Source organism: Sphaerodactylus townsendi, linkage group LG04 (genome assembly GCF_021028975.2).
Source record: "Sphaerodactylus townsendi isolate TG3544 linkage group LG04, MPM_Stown_v2.3, whole genome shotgun sequence".
Lineage (NCBI taxonomy): Eukaryota > Metazoa > Chordata > Lepidosauria > Squamata > Sphaerodactylidae > Sphaerodactylus > Sphaerodactylus townsendi.
Window position 1 is genome coordinate 148,507,027 of NC_059428.1, and position 16,318 is coordinate 148,523,344.

General features: G+C 55.6%; 1 protein-coding gene across 1 annotated transcript; it reads left to right on the forward strand.

Moving 5' to 3' along the window:
• The first annotated feature begins 1,531 nt into the window (after positions 1-1,531).
• Positions 1,532-16,063, forward strand: ZNF598 (zinc finger protein 598, E3 ubiquitin ligase). Its single transcript, XM_048493503.1, has 12 exons — positions 1,532-1,844; positions 6,900-7,012; positions 8,005-8,134; positions 8,248-8,459; positions 9,143-9,360; positions 10,045-10,162; positions 10,852-11,030; positions 11,153-11,237; positions 11,751-12,551; positions 13,042-13,140; positions 13,667-13,811; positions 14,670-16,063. Exons 1-12 carry the CDS (start codon positions 1,653-1,655, stop codon positions 15,039-15,041), a joined length of 2,664 nt encoding a protein of 887 aa, XP_048349460.1. The 5' UTR covers positions 1,532-1,652; the 3' UTR covers positions 15,042-16,063.
• The last annotated feature ends 255 nt before the right edge of the window (positions 16,064-16,318 follow it).

Consider the following 16,318-nt stretch of genomic DNA (forward strand, 5'->3'; position numbering starts at 1 on the left):
TGCCAAATTGGACCGACGCTCTTTTGACATGGAAAAAAAATATTGCAAAAGTATAATTAATCTGGGGGGAAGATTGAAAGAGGTGGTTAATTATGACTGTGAAGTGTTTTATGAAATAATTACCACCAACTCTCCCAGACATTTGTAAGCACCTCTCTTCCCTACAAACTCCACCTCGATTGCACGAAAGGCCTGACTAGTTTTTTCCTCTGCCTAAAACATTCTCAGAGGGAATATTATAGTTTTGTGTCCTGAAATAGTCCCTAGTTGCTAAAATGTTTATTTTTCCACTTTTATGAAAAAATTTCCTTCCTCCTGTAGCTTCTAGTCCCTTTGTGTTTCGAGATGCTTTTTCACAGGGAAACATATCCCATAGCCCTATGGCCTGTGCCTGGACACGTGAATCTGCTTTATGCTGACTCAGATCATGGGTCCATCAAGGCCAGTATTGTTTGACACAGTTGACAGCAGTTCTCCGAGGTCCCAGATAGGACTTCTTCCACACATGCAGAATAATGCACTTTGCAGAATAATGCAGAATAATCTACTTGGCAGCTGGATTTGACTGTGTGGAATAGCAAAATCCACTTGCAAACAATTGTGAAAGTGGATTGAAAGTGCATTATTCTGCATGGGCGGAAGGGGTTGTAGTAGAGAGTCATTCACATCACCTTCTCCGTGGCTCTTTTAACAGGACAGACAGACTAGGTAGGTAGGTAGGTAGGTAGGTAGGTAGGTAGGTAGGTAGGTAGGTAGGTAGTAGATAGATAGATAGATAGATAGATAGATAGATAGATAGATAGATAGATAGATAGATAGATAGATAGATAGATAGATAGATAGATAGATAGATATTTTTTCCATGATTTTGCACCCCCCCTCCCCCCACATTACCAGATCAGCTGCACTGGGGAATCTGTAAGTAGGGTTTATTTTTGTAGGGCTTATATTTCAAGCATCCTCCAAAAAATCCCAAAAAATCATGCAAGGGCTTATTTTCGGGGTAGGTCTTATTTTTGGGGAAACAGGGTACATATACAGTATATGGGGGTACCATGATCTGTTCAGTGCTTAGGGCTTCTAAAGGTCTTGTTATTATTTTTAATTTATTTTATCATTTTCATTTTATGTTATTATTTTACCAGAGTTGCAAGCCGCCTTGAGCTCCATAAGGAGGCAAAAGCGGCTCATAAATGTTTTAGATAAATAAACAAGGCACACCCGTTGCCAGCTCCCGTCCTGGCAATTCCTGGAGATTTGGGGGTGGAGCTTGGGCAGGGTTAGCAGCCCACTTCAGACAGGTCCCCCACCCCCCCCAAAGACCCCTCGTGAGTATTTGTTCAGGTCAATCACCCCCTGCAAAAACACACCTCCCACTATTAGAGCGCCGCCGCTTGCCTGTGGCCCGGCGGAACTACAACTCCCAGCGCCCTTTGCGAGGGGACGCGCCGGCCGCACCTGGGCGCCACGCCACGAGGCCGGTGGGTGGGCGGGGCGTTCCGGGCAGCGGGCGAGCGAGGCGGGCGGTCCTAGAGCGGCCCGGCGCGGCTCCAGGTGGGCGTCGCCGCTCTAGGCCGCCGTCTCTGCGCGGTTGCTAGGCGGCGCTCGGGGCCTACTAGGCCGCAGCCGGCGGGGGCCGAGGTCGGGCGGCCATGGCGGCGTCGCCTCCTGCTCCCCCGGCGTCGCGGGGCTCGGAGGGCCCGAGCTGCGTGCTGTGCTGCGGCGAGCTGGAGGTGGTGGCGCTGGGCCGCTGCGAGCACCCGATCTGCTACCGCTGCTCCGTGCGGATGAGGGCGCTCTGCGGGGTGCGCTACTGCGCCGTCTGCCGGGAGGAGCTGGCCCAGGTGAGGGGGGGGGGGCGGGGTGTGTGTGTGTGTGAACAGATCCCGCTCAGCCAGGGGATCCGGGAGGAACCCCGCCCCCGCCGGGAGGTTGGCAACTCCAGGAGGAGGCGGGGGAGGTCCCACGGTTTCGATTCCTGCCCGGGGCCTCCTCTGCAGGGCTGGCTGCGGCAAAACGAAACGGAAACCCATATACAGGTGTCAAACTCGCGGCCCTCCAGATGTTCATGGACTACATCATCCCCTGCCACCGTCATGCTGGCAGGGGGTGATGGGAGCTGTAGTCCACAACATCTGGAGGCCGCGCGTTTGACACCTGAGATAAAGGCAGACCCTGAATGGAAGACATAGGCCAGGGATCTGCAACCTGCGGATCTCCAGATGTTCGTGGACTACAGTTCCCATCATCCCCTGCCACCATCATGCTGGCAGGGGGTGATGGGAGCTGTAGTACACAACATCTGGAGGGGCGCAAGTTGGACACCTGTGCTAGACTGTCAAAGGCAGTCCCTGAATGGAAGACATGGACCCACCCATGATCTTATTATTATTCTTGGTGGACATAACTGCCCCAAATCTTCTTTTTGAGGACAGCTCTCGAGGTGGGTATGGGGAGGGGGCTTGCATTTGAGAAAATGCAAGTTTTTTCCCAGGTATGCCCCTCCCCAAAATAAGATGGGGTGTCTTACATACAGAGTTATGTGCATATATAACATAAGAGGGTTTATCTTGCATTCAGGATCGTGTTGCTTTTGAAAAGGTTGAAACCTTTTAAGATGCGGGGTGTGTGCTTTGAATATTGCTGACATAATTCCCATATTATTGTTTCAAACTTGCTTGGGAGCCCATATCTCTCTTTGGCCCCTGCCCCAGGTCTGTATTAAGATGCACTCAGGATAGCTAAGGTCTCCCTACGGCTGTCAGCTGAGTAGAGCCTCCCATGTCCCGAGGCAGTCTACCTCCAAGTGCTGACTGGCGACTGGCGAGGTGGAGAATAACATGCTGCTCGGGTGGGGCTTCTCTTTGTCCAGCATTCTTTCCCACCCACCCCTGGCAGCAGGCTATGTATGTATCTGTGCGCCTAGAAAGGAACTTAGCGGGATTATTTCTGAATAAATGCACGCAAGGGCAGGCTGAGGTTGTGGCCAGGCATCGGTCAGGAAGGATGGCTGGAGGGGAGACAGCCCAGAAAGGGTCAGTATCCCTACTGGGGTCTTGCTGTTCTCTCACCCCCCACCCTGTTCTCTATTGAACTCAATAGATTGAACTCAATCCCTACTGGAAACATGGACCTGTGGCTCACAACACTTCCTGTGCCTGTCTTGTGTCTGTGAGCACTCCTGAAACAGGGACTGCTGGGGAAGGCTTGAAACCCGGCCTCTTCTTGTCAGAGCTAAATAGGGCGTTGGCTGCGTGTGCAGAGGCGGAGGCGTGCCCGGAATTGCCTTGAATCGACACCTTCCGATGTAGGGCAAACTCCTCTCTGCAGCACAAGTGTGTTTGTTTTGCTTTCCCCATTGAGTTCCCTGCATAATGAGCGGGGTGCAGTGCGTAGCCCCTGCTCTCTTTCAGGTGACAAAACGGAGTTGGGGATAGGAAAGGTTGCCCCTCTGCTTGGGTGCCTGAAATAGGAAGCATTTCTTCTGTCGGCTCTCGTGGCCTTTTCAAGCAGCAGCCGGGCAAACGCTTGTTTGGGATGATCTAGGCCAGGGGTAGAGAACCTTTAACACTCAAAGAGCCATTTGGACCCATTTTCCACGGGAAAAGAAAACACTTGGAGCCACAAATAATTTTTGACATTTAAAATAAAGATAACACTGTATATATTGGGGTTTTTTACCTTTTACTTTGCTCATTCTGAGAAGCGCATGGATGCGTCCGCCCTGCTGCCTGCAGGGCAGGCCAGGATGGGGCCAGCGGCTCGACCTCACTGGCCGCCGGGAAAGCACCCGCCCCGCTCCAACGGGGCAGGCGAGAGGGGAAGCCCACGGCGCGGCGCTGCCGGCCGCAGGCAGTTGGTGCACCCGCCCTGCTGCCTGCAGAGCGGGCAAGGATGGGGCCAGCGGCTCGGCTCGTGGAGCCGCAGTGCAAGAGCAGAAGAGCCGCATGCGGCTCTTGAGCCGCAGGTTCTCTACCCCTGATCTAGGCTGATCCTGCATTGAGCAGGGGGTTGGACTAGATGGCCGCTGTGGCGCCTTCCAACTCTGTGGTTCTATCATTCTTCTCCAAGCAACTGTGTTCTGGTTCCCCAGCCATCTTCCTTCAACAGAAGATCTCTGTTGTGTGTTTGCGCACAGAGAAAACTGTCAATCCAAACAGAAGTTTGGTGTGTCGACTACTGTTTTGTGTTTGTGTGCAGAGAAAACTGTCAATCCAAACAGAAGTTTGGTGTGGTCAGCTAATCCCACAAACGTTTCCTCCAGCTTTCGGCCCTGAACTAACCAGGCCGGTTCTGGCTCCTTTTCTGGCAGTGCTGTGAGGTCAAACTGCTATCCTTTCTCTGATACGATTTCCACTTTTCTGCACTGTGTCTGAGTGACCACTTCTTTGTGTGAGGAGAGGTGGGAGAAGGAAGGCCTGTGACTTTGGCTGTTGTGTACTGAGTCGTCTCAGCTGCTTCAAATCCACCCTCTGTTTGAGGAAGCGCTGAAACCAGGTGTGCGTTCCTTCAGCGCACCCTCCTCCTGTCCCCTTTAGCGATGAGCCGGCAAATATAAAGGATGTTCGGTTCAGAAAATCTCCCGACCGTCGGATTGCCCAACATCTGGGAATTCAGGACAGAGTGCTGATGTGTGAACCCAGCTGCTTCCGGCAGGCGTGCCGACAGGGAAGTTCCAGCCCGGGCATGCCCAGAAGGTGCCCTTTGCCCTTCTTGGCCTCCGCCTCAAACCACATGATGTCATCCTTGTTCAGGAAGCAAGGGCACTCTGCCCTTTCCTTATCTGAGTGAAGGTTGGGAAAGCAGGTTGCATGGGGGGCAGTGTGTGTGTGTTCATTCCTGCCTTGCCTGAGTTCCTTTCTCAGTCCAGAGTCTTCGGTGTGGTGCTCGGGTGTTGCTGTCTTGCAGGAATGCAAGAGGTCACCAGTTGTGGGAGGCCATGGTGCGTTTGTTGTTCAAAACGGGACTTTTTGTTCCCGAGTCCAGCAGCAGGAAACTCCAGCTCATGAAACCCTTCTGTGTGTGCGTCTTTTAAACACACACACTGCATTTCCATCAGTGGGTAGCCTGAATCATCACACACGCTCGCACACGTCTTCTTTCCAAGGCTGTGACGGTTTCCATCTTTGGTACATAGCAGGGAAGGAGCATTTTTTATTGCATGCAGCGTCCTTTGCTAACCACACTCGGCATACGAGCGGCAAAGTGTGTGGAAGCAGGTGGTTCAGGATAGCATACTCAGTGGTCATAAAGAGACAGGAAGAAGGAGAGTTTGGATTTATACCCCACCTTTCTCTCCTGTGAGGAGACAAGCTCCTTTCCCTTCCTCTCCCCACAACAGATCCCTTGTGAGGTAGACAGGGCTGAGAGAGTGCAGAGAGAACTGTCACTAGTCCACGGTCACCCAGCAGGAATGCAGAAACACATCTGGTTCACCAGATAAGCCTGTGCCACTCAGGTGGAGGAGTGGGGAACCAAACCCGGTTCTCCAGATTAGGATCCCCCTGCTCTTAACCACTACACCACGCTGGCTCATCTGACTGGGAGCTAGAAGTGTGTGTGGAGCAGCCCACCAGAGCAAAGGGCCTGGCCCCTGCTGGTTCAAGGTGGCCCCTGGCGAGCAGGCCCTGGTTGTGGAGCTAACCAAGGCCCCTGCTGTTATAACTAGTCCCCTTTTGGGTCTCTGGATCAGCTTCTTTGGTTGTGTGTTCCTGCACGGCAGGGGGTTGGACTTGATGGCCCTTGGGGTCTCTTCCAGCTCCATGGTTCTTTGATTCTTCTGGCTTCCTGCAGTCTTCCCTCTCCGTCCCCTCCTTGTTTGGGAACCACCAGAGAAGAAATGGCTCTCTGAACAGGAAGGAGACCGTCAGAAAGAGCAGGAAGGGCTGGAACCTATTGAGCGATGCCGATCGCCTCGTCATCCTTGGCCGCCAGTAACTGTTATCAGCTCAGGGCGTGTGGGGCATTGCCTGCAAGACCTTTCTGAGCCGCAATGTCCTGCCTCAGCCCTCTTAGTCCGCTGGGCCGCAGCTGTAGCCGATAAAACAGCCTGGAATGTGTTGGATGAGACAGTTTTGGAAATATTTCGGGAAGGCCCCAGCAAATCCGGAGCCTGCATTTGCTTGGCCTGCTTTTAGGCATCTGGTTTTAGGAACCACACTTTTCTGGTAACAAGGGGGGATTTCGGTAAGTGCCGGGCCTCAGACCCACAGGCAGGAGAGCACCCCCGTGCTGCGCTCAGTTCAACTGGGGGTTCCCTCCCTCGGTACTTCGGCTTGCCCCCCTCCCCCCCCCGCTCTTCCTTTGGTGGAAGGCAAGAATTTCCACCGTCTTGCTGCATGACTGACTCGCTCCTTTGGGTGTTTCCCCCCCCTTCCCATCCAAGTTAAGTGACATCCTCCGTTTATTCTTGGAGCAGGGTGTCACTAGCCAGAGGCTCAAACCAGTGGCGGCTGTTTTGCGTGTGCGGGGCACCTTGGGGGGGGGCAGGGGGGAGAACTGCACCTCCCATTAATGCCAGCTGACCTTGTGTGGCACAAGTGCCCGGGGCAGGGGGTGTGGCTGGACCCCCACATTTTTTAATTGTTGCAAATGACGGGGATGCCCAGGCCAGCCGCTGCCCTCCCGAAACCCCTGCAGCTCTGGCCACGAAGCGAGATGGAAGAGAATGAGATTTGAGGGGGTCAGTCGCTTGATTTGTGTCTGGTTCAGCCTCCCCCCTCCTGCCAGCCAGCCAGCCAGCCAGCCAGCCAGCCAGCCAGCCAGCCAGCCGGCAGACCTTTGCCTTCCCCTGCGAGGACAGGCAACCGCCTACTTGCCTGGCTGGGGAGCGTTCCCAGCGGAGGCCACTTCTGTCCTCGTGAGCCGCCCTCTCACTCCCCTCGCTGTCTCTTCCACAGGTGGTCTTTGGCAGGAAGCTGACGTCCTTTTCGACGATCGCCCTCCATCAACTGCAGCACGAGAAGAAATACGACATTTATTTTACTGATGAAAAAGTTTACGCTCTATATAGGTGAAAACCTCCTTTGGCTGCTGCCCTCGGGGAATCTGGGCCAGGGTTTGGGTTGCAGGAGGAAAAGCTGGGATTTGCGTTGGACTTCCTTGTGAGCCAGCTCTGTGGCCCACGACTGGTCCGTAGGATTGTAGTGTTTACTCCATTTGGCCTTGTGTGAGCAGCACCCAGAAGGTGACTCCTGTGTGGTGATTGAACTGGGCCTGTGGTGCCCTAAATGGGAGTTTGTGAGCGTCCTGTGATGTAGACTCGAAGGGGCTCACAAACTCTAAGCCAGCCACAAAGCAGGAGGGAAACAGTGCGAAGTTGGAGCTTCAGAGCCCTACCGATGAATAAGCAGCCGCAAAACGTATAAATGGGTGCACGTTTGCATAATACCCAGGTTCCGGAATACCCGCTTTGCATGATCCAAAGCCCAGCAACTGATTGAGCGTCACGTCCTTCTCCTGGATCGGCACTCAGGATAGTTTCCCAAAGAAAATAAGATGCAGCTGGCAGGCCAAACATAGGACAGCACAGTCCAGCCACTGGCTGGGTGGGTGGGAGGCCACTCTCCTGGTATGCCCCCTTCCAGTGTGGTGTAGTGGTTAAGAGCAGGTGCACTCTAATCTGGGGAACCAGGTTTGATTCCCCGCTCTGCCACTTGAGCTGTGGAGGCTTATCTGGGAACTAGATTAGCTTGTGCACTCCCACATATGCCAACTGAGTGACCTTGGGCTAGTCCCAGTTCTTGGGAGCTCTCTCAGCCACACCCACCTCTCAGGGTGTTTGTTGTGGAGGGGGGGCAGGAGAGAGGAGTTTGTAACCCCCTTTGAATCTCCTTACAGGAGAGAAAGGGGGGATATAAATCCAAACTACTCCTCTTCTTCCCCTTCCCAGGGAGAATAGAAACATCGCAGCAAAAGTTGCTGAGAAAGGGAAGCCGGATTCTAACAGGGGACTGAAGTTGTGTGTGTGGCCGTGCCAACCTCCGTCCTCTTTTTCTCTCCCAGGAAACTCTTGCAGCATGAATGCCCGCTGTGCCCGGATGCCAGGCCCTTCGCCACTGTTGTGGAGCTGGAGCAGCACATGAGGAAGCAGCATGAGCTCTTCTGCTGCAAACTGTGCGTGAAGCACCTGAAGGCAAGTGGCCGGGAGCCTTTCCAGGCGTGGGCCTCCGTCACGGGGGCCTCCCGAGTCGTCTGTCCCCCCCGTGTGTCCCCCCCCGGCACTAAGAGGGTTGTCTTCTCTTTCAGATCTTCACCTACGAGCGCAAGTGGTATTCGCGCAAGGACCTTGCCCGGCACAGGATCCACGGGGACCCGGACGACACGTCTCACCGGGGACACCCCCTGTGCAAATTTTGTGACGAGCGCTTCTTGGACAACGATGAGTTACTGAAGCACTTGCGAACACACCACTATTTCTGCCACTTCTGTGATTCCGAGGGGGCCCAGGAGTATTACAGGTGGGTGGCTGGGAGAGTCACTTTGGAGAGGGCCATCCCCCGTACGGACATGGGAGGATCAGATTCGGTTCCTGACTGTGCTCAGCTGTCTGTCGAGTGCCAGAATCCCCAGGGTACCACTCATGCGCTTTAAACAAATCAAAGAAAATGGCGGGGGTACAAATTGATATCCAGATCTTGTTGAAGAGGAGAGGGAGTCATGGCCAGACCCCAGTTTCGTGGGGTTTTTTCCAGAAAGGCCAGCAAGGAGCCAGGGGTCCCCAACGTGGCACCATAGCACCTACTGACACCTTTCCTTGTGCCTGACAATTGTAGCATTATGGGGGGTGGGGGTGTGAGGTGGAGGTTTTGCCCAGCAGGGCTTTTGTCTGACCATGCAGTTTTTTGCTGCCACCGCAGTATAAGGCTCTTTATTGTGTAAGCTGCGTCAGCCATTTTGTGGCTGGCGCCGCCTCCCACTGCAGCCATTTTGTGACTTCACCCACCGCCATGCTCACAGTCTCCGAAAGGTTGAGGGCCCTTGGGGTGGAGCCGCCAGAGGCTCTCTGCAGTCAGAATATCTCTGGTTTTAAGCCTGCCATTTTGACACAGCGAGCACCTGTGTCCTTCAAAAAAAGCTTGCTTTTTCAAATCAGCCAACCCCTCTCTGCCTCCCTCCCCGCACTCTTCTGCCCTTCCTGCAGCGACTACGAGTACCTGCGGGAACATTTCCGTGAGAAGCATTTCCTCTGCGAAGAAGGCCAGTGCAGCACGGAGCAGTTCACGCACGCCTTCCGGACCGAAATCGACTACAAAGCGCACAAGATGGCCTGCCACAGCAAGAACCGGGCGGAGGCCAGGCAGAACCGGCAGATCGACCTGCAGTTCAGCTATGCACCCAGGCACCCGCGGAGGAACGAGAGTACGTGGGCCTGGGAATTGTAGGGTGGGAGTTAAACCCCTCTGTGTGGGTCGGCCCCTTAGCTCAGAATACGTTCCCCTTGGGGCAAGCTGACCAATCCCCTTCCAGCTGTAGGATTTTTGCTTTTGGAAGACCGGGAGGAGGAGAAGAAGAAGAGTTTGGATTTAAATCCCCACTTTCTCTCCTGTAAGGAGACTCAAAGGGGCTGACGATCTCCTTTCCCTCTCCCCCCCCCCAATAAACACCCTGTGAGGTGGGTGGGGCTGAGAGAGCTCCCAAGAGCTGTGACTACCCCAAAATCACCCAGCTGGCGTGTGTTGGAGTGCACAAGCTAATCTGGTTCACCAGATAAGCCTCCACAACTCAAGAGGGAGAGCAGGGAATCAAACCCGGTTCTCCAGATTAGAATGCACCTGCTTTTACCCACTACGTGGCTGGGGTGGGGTTGATTGTCCTTGACGATGTCAGAAAAGCTCAGAAGGCAGAGAAATTAGATTTGGGTTTCTGGAGCCGCTTCCAAAACGGCCGGTCCCACAGTCTCCCCGGGCGGACTGTTCTCACTGGCACGTGTCACTTCATCTGAGTCCTGCCCTGTCCAGCTCTTGGACTGATTGTGGCTGCCGTAGTGGGGAGGAAGGAGGGTGGATTGAGGCCACCAACCAGCCGCGTGTCTTCTCCTCCTAGGTGTTGTCGGCGGGGAAGATTACGAAGAAGTTGACAGGTACAACCGGCACGGGAGAGGAGGCCGGGCGGGACCGCGCAGCGGGCAGCAGAACAGGAGAGGAAGCTGGAGGTATAAGAGGTAAGGAGCAAGGGGTGTCTCTGCAGGTCAGGAAGCCTCTTGGCAGCGGAGTCCGAGAAGCGGCCTTTGTCGCCCGGCTGGTCAGCTGAACACGCTTGTCTGGCTGTTGTCTGACTTCGCATGTCCTGCAGTGCCCTCTCCCCTCGCCTTTGCTCATGACTGCTTTGAAGAAGATTTTTTTGGATGTATATCCCCCCCCCCCATTTCTCTCCTGTGAGGAGACTCAAGGGGGCTTACAAACTCCTTTCCCTTCCTCTCCCCAAAACAGACCCTTCTGAGGCAAGTGGGGCTGGAAGAGTCCTGAGAGAACTGTGACTAGTCCAAGGTCACCCAGCAGGAATGTAGGAGTGCGGAAATACATCTGGTTCACCAGATAAGCCTCTGCCACTCAGATGGAGGAGTGGGGAATCAAATCCGGTTCTCCAGATTAGAACCCACCTGCTCTTAACCACGACACCACGCTGGCTTTGATCCAGAAAGGTGTCACATTAGATAAGGCGAAGGGACTTAGTTTGCCAGGCTGCAGCCCAGAAGCTGCCTCGCCCCTTCTTCCGGGAGTCCCAGATGCCCTGGCTGCCCCTCTCAGCAACAGGAGGGCGTGCCAGAGAGAGCACAGGTGTGGACAGGTAAGGGAGAAAACAGCCCTCGTTTCACCGAGCTTTTCTTTGTTGTGATCGAAACGTCCGCAGGGAGGAAGAAGACCGAGACATCGCTGCGGCCGTCCGGGCATCAGTAGCCGCCAAACGGCAGGAAGAGAAAAAACGGGGGGAGGAGAAAGAGGATGGGCCCCGGGCCAAAAAGGAGGAGCTGAAAGATGCGGAGGCGAGCGCCTCAAAGAGGGGGCTGAACCCCCCCTTGGAAGCCCCAGGTAAGCAAGAAGGTCTGCGGCAGGCCTGGTGGGAGGCGGGCACCTTGTCCCCTGGGAGGATGCTTGCTTTTTCTGCAAGGAAGCACTTTGAGCCGGGCCTGCAACTCTCTTTTCCACCCCAGCGCCCAAAGAAGCGGCGGCAAAGGCCGTGCTGAGCCAGGAGGATTTCCCCGCCTTCAGCTTGCCTGTAGCTGGCGCCACACAGAGGTGAGTCCTTCTGCTCCGAGCTGCAAAATGCACTGTTGCTTCATACCCTTGAGGCAGGGGTGGCCAACCTCTGGCACTCCAGGTGTTCACAGACTACAATTCCCATCGGCCATGCTGGCAGGGGCTAATGGGAATTGTATTTATTTATTTATTATTGGGTTTTGTATACCGCCCTACCCCCAAAGGGCTCTGGGCGGTGCACAACATTGTAGTCCATGAACATCTGGAGCGCCATAGGTTGGCCACCCCTGGCTAAGGCATAACTTGGACCCCCCCCCCCCCCCCCAAAAAAAAAAATCTGGTAGCTGTGTCCTTCCTTCTGCCAGGACCGGTTTGCTGTTTGGCTTACAAAAGCCTTGTGAGCGAATGGCACGAACCCTCCTTGCCGATCTGGCCTCCAAATCAAGTTCCTTCCGTAACATTTGAATTGTCACGTGTGGGAGACTTTCTCGGCAGCTGACGCTCGGTGGGCGTGGTGTGAATTTCTCTTTGCGGCTTCTCTTTTCCTCGCAGCTCTGCCCAGCCGGCTCCGGTCAAGCTGAAGGATGAAGACTTCCCCAGCCTGTGTTCCTCCACGACCATCCCGGTCCCGTCTACCTTGTCCTTGACATACACGGCGACCGCCAAGAAGACATCCTTCCAAGAGGAAGACTTCCCTGCCCTGGTGTCCAAAGTCCGGCCAAACAACAAGACTCTGTCGACCCTCTCTTCCGCCTGGAGCAACGGCTCCGGCAAAAATGTGGTCAGGGCTGCTGTCCCTCACGCAGCGGCGGTGGCCGGTCAGTCAGCCAGGAAGCTGGGGCCCAGCGGCAGAGGCAGCAAGAAGACCAAGGCCACCGGCTCCCTCGACGACGAGGATGACGGTGGGGTCACCAGCCAGGAGATCCGCAGCGCTCCGACGATGGTTGATGTGTCCTCCTTGCTGGTGGCCCCGAACGCCCAGACTTTTGTGAAAGTGGGCAAGAAGAAGAAAGTCGGGGCTGAGAAGCAGAGGGCGTCGCCACCCCCTGCACCCCCGCAGCCGGTGCCGTCCCCCATCCCTTCTGGAGAGGGTGCCCCAGAGGCCGAGCCCCCAGCAAGTGCCCCCGTGAGCACTTCTGCAGCAGAGAGAGCCGCAGCGGTCATGAACGGTCACTCGGAAAAGCCTGCCCCGTGCCCAGCTTCCAAGGAGCCGCCCGGCCTGAAGAAGCCCCTTGCGACCAGCCAGCCCCTCTTGCCTCAAGAGGACTTCCCAGCTCTCGGCAGCTCCCGAACGCCTCCTCCACCAGGTAAGGGGGCCAAGGCCTGTCCTCGCCTGTTTAGAATGTCACCTGCGTTCAGTGGTGCTAGACCAGACCAGGGGTCCACCCAGTCCAGCAGTATGCCACAGGGAACCCCGCAATTAGGATCAAAGACATTTTGCCTCAGAATCTGGAGTGACCACTGGACTCCTGTGGCCTGAGACAATTGTACATCTGTCCTCCCTAAGTCTGTCTGACCCCCTTTTAAGGCCATCGGAGCCAGCAGCTCTCGCAGCTTGTGGCAGTGAGTTCCACAGGTGTGCAGTCTGACTTCCTTTTGCTTTCAGCCCTAATAATGGCCCTGCTTCAAACCTGGGACTTGGTGCACGCAAAACACGTCCTCTGCCCCCAAGCTGTGTTGAATTCGGCTGGCCCGTGGTGACCTGAACCACAACCTTTGCAGCAGACGTTCCCTGCCAAAAGAATCACAACTAAACTTCAAGCGGCAACCCCGCTGCGCTCTGGTATTCACGGCTTGCCTTCCTCCCCAGGTTTCAATCCCCCTGCGTGTGCTTTCTGAACAGTCCGGGCCTCAGCCTGCTGGCTGTGCCTCTCGGCAAACCACCTCCTGGCTTCACCCCAATTCTCCCTGCCGGAGTCTCGGAACTGGCCCCTGCAAAAGAGTGAGTAGATCCCTCTCGGAAGACAAGCAGCCCTTGTGGATCCAGGCTCGGGCGGCTCCCACGCAATGAGAAGGGCCAGGACATTTCATTCACCCTCAGAGGGGGGCGCGCGCGCGCACACACACACACACACAGGAGTGACGGAATAATGCAGGTGTTGCTGAAGTAAGGAGGCAGGTGCAGAGCTGGAGCATGCAGAGCTGCAGCAGGGAATTTCTTTCCTGTGTAGATACTTAGACTTGGTGGAATTAAAAGTATTTTTAATAAACGCATTTCCTGTAGCACGGTGGCTGTTTCCCCCTTTGTCTAGGGCGCCAGCGGGGGTGGGAGACAGGGGATGGGAAGCCCCAGGGAGACAGGATGTAGTTCAGAAGACCATACTTAACAGACTCACCTGCACGCACGCGCACACGCGCACACACACACACATATACACCAAGCATCCTCAGGTTAGTTCCTCCACCCACCCCAGGGAACTCTCCAAGGTACTGAAGACCCCCCCCCCCCCCCCTTTCCTCCCCTCCAGGGCCAAGCCGTGTCTGGGAACCTACTTGATCCTGGAGAACTTCCAGCAGCGGAACACGCAGCTCATCCAGTCGATCAAGGAGTTTCTCCACAACGACGAGTCGCAGTTCAACGAATTCAAGACCTACTCGGGACAGTTCAGGCAGGTGAGAGCCCCCCCGTCTGTCTCTTGGGGAACCCGGCTGAATCAGCCTCCACGTGGTTTTTTCCCACCCTTCCCAGAATACTTCTCAGAAGGGGGTAGAGCAGCCAACCCAGGTTAGGAAACTGAGAGGCTGAAAGCCAGAACATGTGACCCCCACTGAGTCAGCAGACAGGGTAGAAGTGACGATCTCAAGTTGCCCCACCAGCTTAAACTTGGTCCCTTCAGATCGGGCACTCCAGGAAACCCTGTGACAAGCAATAGAGCTGGCTAGTCTCTTTCACAGAACAGCTTGTATGTTTTGCTCCGATGAACTATTCAGCTCTCCCAGGACCCGGCAGAAACAACCAGAAGAGACGGATTTATACCTCCTCTTTCTCTCCTGTAGGAAACTCAAAAGGGCTTCCAAACTCCTTTCCCATCCCCGCCTCACAACAAACACCCTGTGAGGTGGATTGGGCTGAGAGAGCTCCCAAGAACTGTGACTCGCCCAGCTAGCGTGTGCCAGAGTGCACAAGCTAATCTAGTTCACCAGATAAGCCTCCACACCTCAAGTGGCAGAGCGGGGAATCAAACCTGGTTGTCCAGATTAGAGTGCACCTGCTCTTAACCACTGCGCCACCCTGGCTCTCCTGACCCCACCCCACCCAGGCGCTTGGGGACCACGACGTATTGGAGTTGAGAGGGACTGGTTCTCAAGGGGGTCCCATCTCTGTCCCACAGTGCAGGGGTGCCAATGAGGGAATGTGGGAGGCACTTATCGTTCCGGCTTCCCACTTCGCCGATCGGCGGAGCAGCCCAAGTGCGCCTCGTCCTTCTCTGAATATCTCACCCCTTTCCTCTTCTCTTTCCTCCCGGCAAGGGTCTGATTTCCGCCGCTCAGTATTACCGCAGCTGCCAGGACCTCCTGGGGGAGAACTTCCGGAAGATCTTCAACGAACTCCTGGTGCTCCTGCCAGACACGGCCAAGCAGCAGGAACTGCTGGCCGCCCACACCGACTTGAAGGCCAAGGAGAGGCCCGGCGGCCACAGCGGCTGCCCGCCCTTCAGCAAGTCCAAGAAGAACCGGAAGAACGCTTGGCAGGCCGACTCATGCCCCGACCTCCTCGACTACTGCGTCTGCCCCCAGTGCCAGCAGGTGCTGACCCCGCAGGATCTGGTGGCCCACAAGGCCCTCCACCTGGAGGACGAGGAGTTCCCCTCCCTGCAGGCTATCAGCCGGATCATCAGCTAGCCGTTCCGGGCGACCAATAAACCCAGTCTCCGTCTGACCACTCGCGCGTCTCGGGAGGCGGGGCCAGGGCTGAGTGGGGGGGAGAGAGCAGCCAGAACCACGTGGGCTGAAAGGGGGTGGTTGTGAGGCCAGAAGACACGTGGCAGGCTCGAGGAGTGGTTAGTGGCTTGGGATTGTTGTGGCGGCTGGTGTGAGCCCGACGGGCTCGCTCAGCCTCCTGGGACTGCAGGGAAGTGCAGCAGAGTATCTCTGCTGCCTTAACTTGGTTCTGACTTTTGGCACCAATAGGGTGGGTGGGTGGGTGGGTTGGTTGGCCCTTTTTTTTTAGCCTGGGAAAGTTTCACAGTGGAGGAACCCGTGGAAACAGCGGCTGAGCTGCAGGAGGGAGTCGGAGGGAGGCTGCAAAGAGTGAAGGGATCTGGGAACATGGAGCTGGACAGAGAAGGAAGGTGCTGCTTTCTGTACCCTTCCATCCTTCTTGTTCTGTCTCCGCACAGGATTGGAACCTCTTCACACGGGGGGGTGGGGGGGCAAGGGTCCACGATCTGGCTTTCTCGAGCCCTTAACGTAGCCCTCGAGCAGCTCAACAGTTTGTCTGGAGCTTTGGGTTGCTAGCTGTTAATGAGTAGGGAGGAAGGCAACATGTAGACCTCTGCCCTCTTGGCCAGGCTAGCCCCAGCCAGAGCCCTCCAAAGCAGGCTGGCCCCAGGTGAAGCCCTCTGGCCAAGAAACTTGCCCACCCCCCGCTCCAAAAGAGGTTTTGCGCCTACCATTTAAACCTGTTTTTCTGTAAAACCCAGATTTGTTTTCTGTTAGAACTGCACATAGGGGGACACCCCACCCGAAGGCGTTAGAACTGCACATAGGGGGACACCCCACCCCGAAGGCGTTCAGCACTTTCCCCGTCTTCTTACTGTAACTGTTTGTTGATGTAAGTTGGGTTGTTTCCAGTTCTCTGGAGAAATTGGTGCTGGCTGAGAACCACAGGCGGACGGCTCATTAAAACCCGCTCCCCACGCTCACCCTCTCGGTCTGCCGCCTGATGCCTTGAAGCGTTTTCTCCTGTGGGGGCTTTACTGGAGGGAGGCAGAAGTGTGGGCCTGCTTGCTCCCAGAACGTTCAGTGGCCGCCGTCTTGACCCCAGTTGTCCGGCATGCATGTCCACCCAAGGGCCGGCGAGAGGCTCTCTCTTTAAAGCCTCGCGTGCAGCGGAGGCTCTGCTAGACAGGGCCCCCGGAGAGGCCAACTCTTCTGCACCAGTCGACGTATTTAAAACC

Excerpts from the sequence above, each read along its gene's own strand:
- ZNF598 (XM_048493503.1), top strand. The coding sequence starts at position 1,653 with ATGGCGGCGTCGCCTCCTGCTCCCCCGGCGTCGCGGGGCTCGGAGGGC. Across the intron at positions 7,013-8,004 it reads AAAGTTTACGCTCTATATAG|GAAACTCTTGCAGCATGAAT; the intron begins GTGAAAACCTCC and ends TTTCTCTCCCAG. Across the intron at positions 11,031-11,152 it reads CCCCCCCTTGGAAGCCCCAG|CGCCCAAAGAAGCGGCGGCA; the intron begins GTAAGCAAGAAG and ends TTTCCACCCCAG.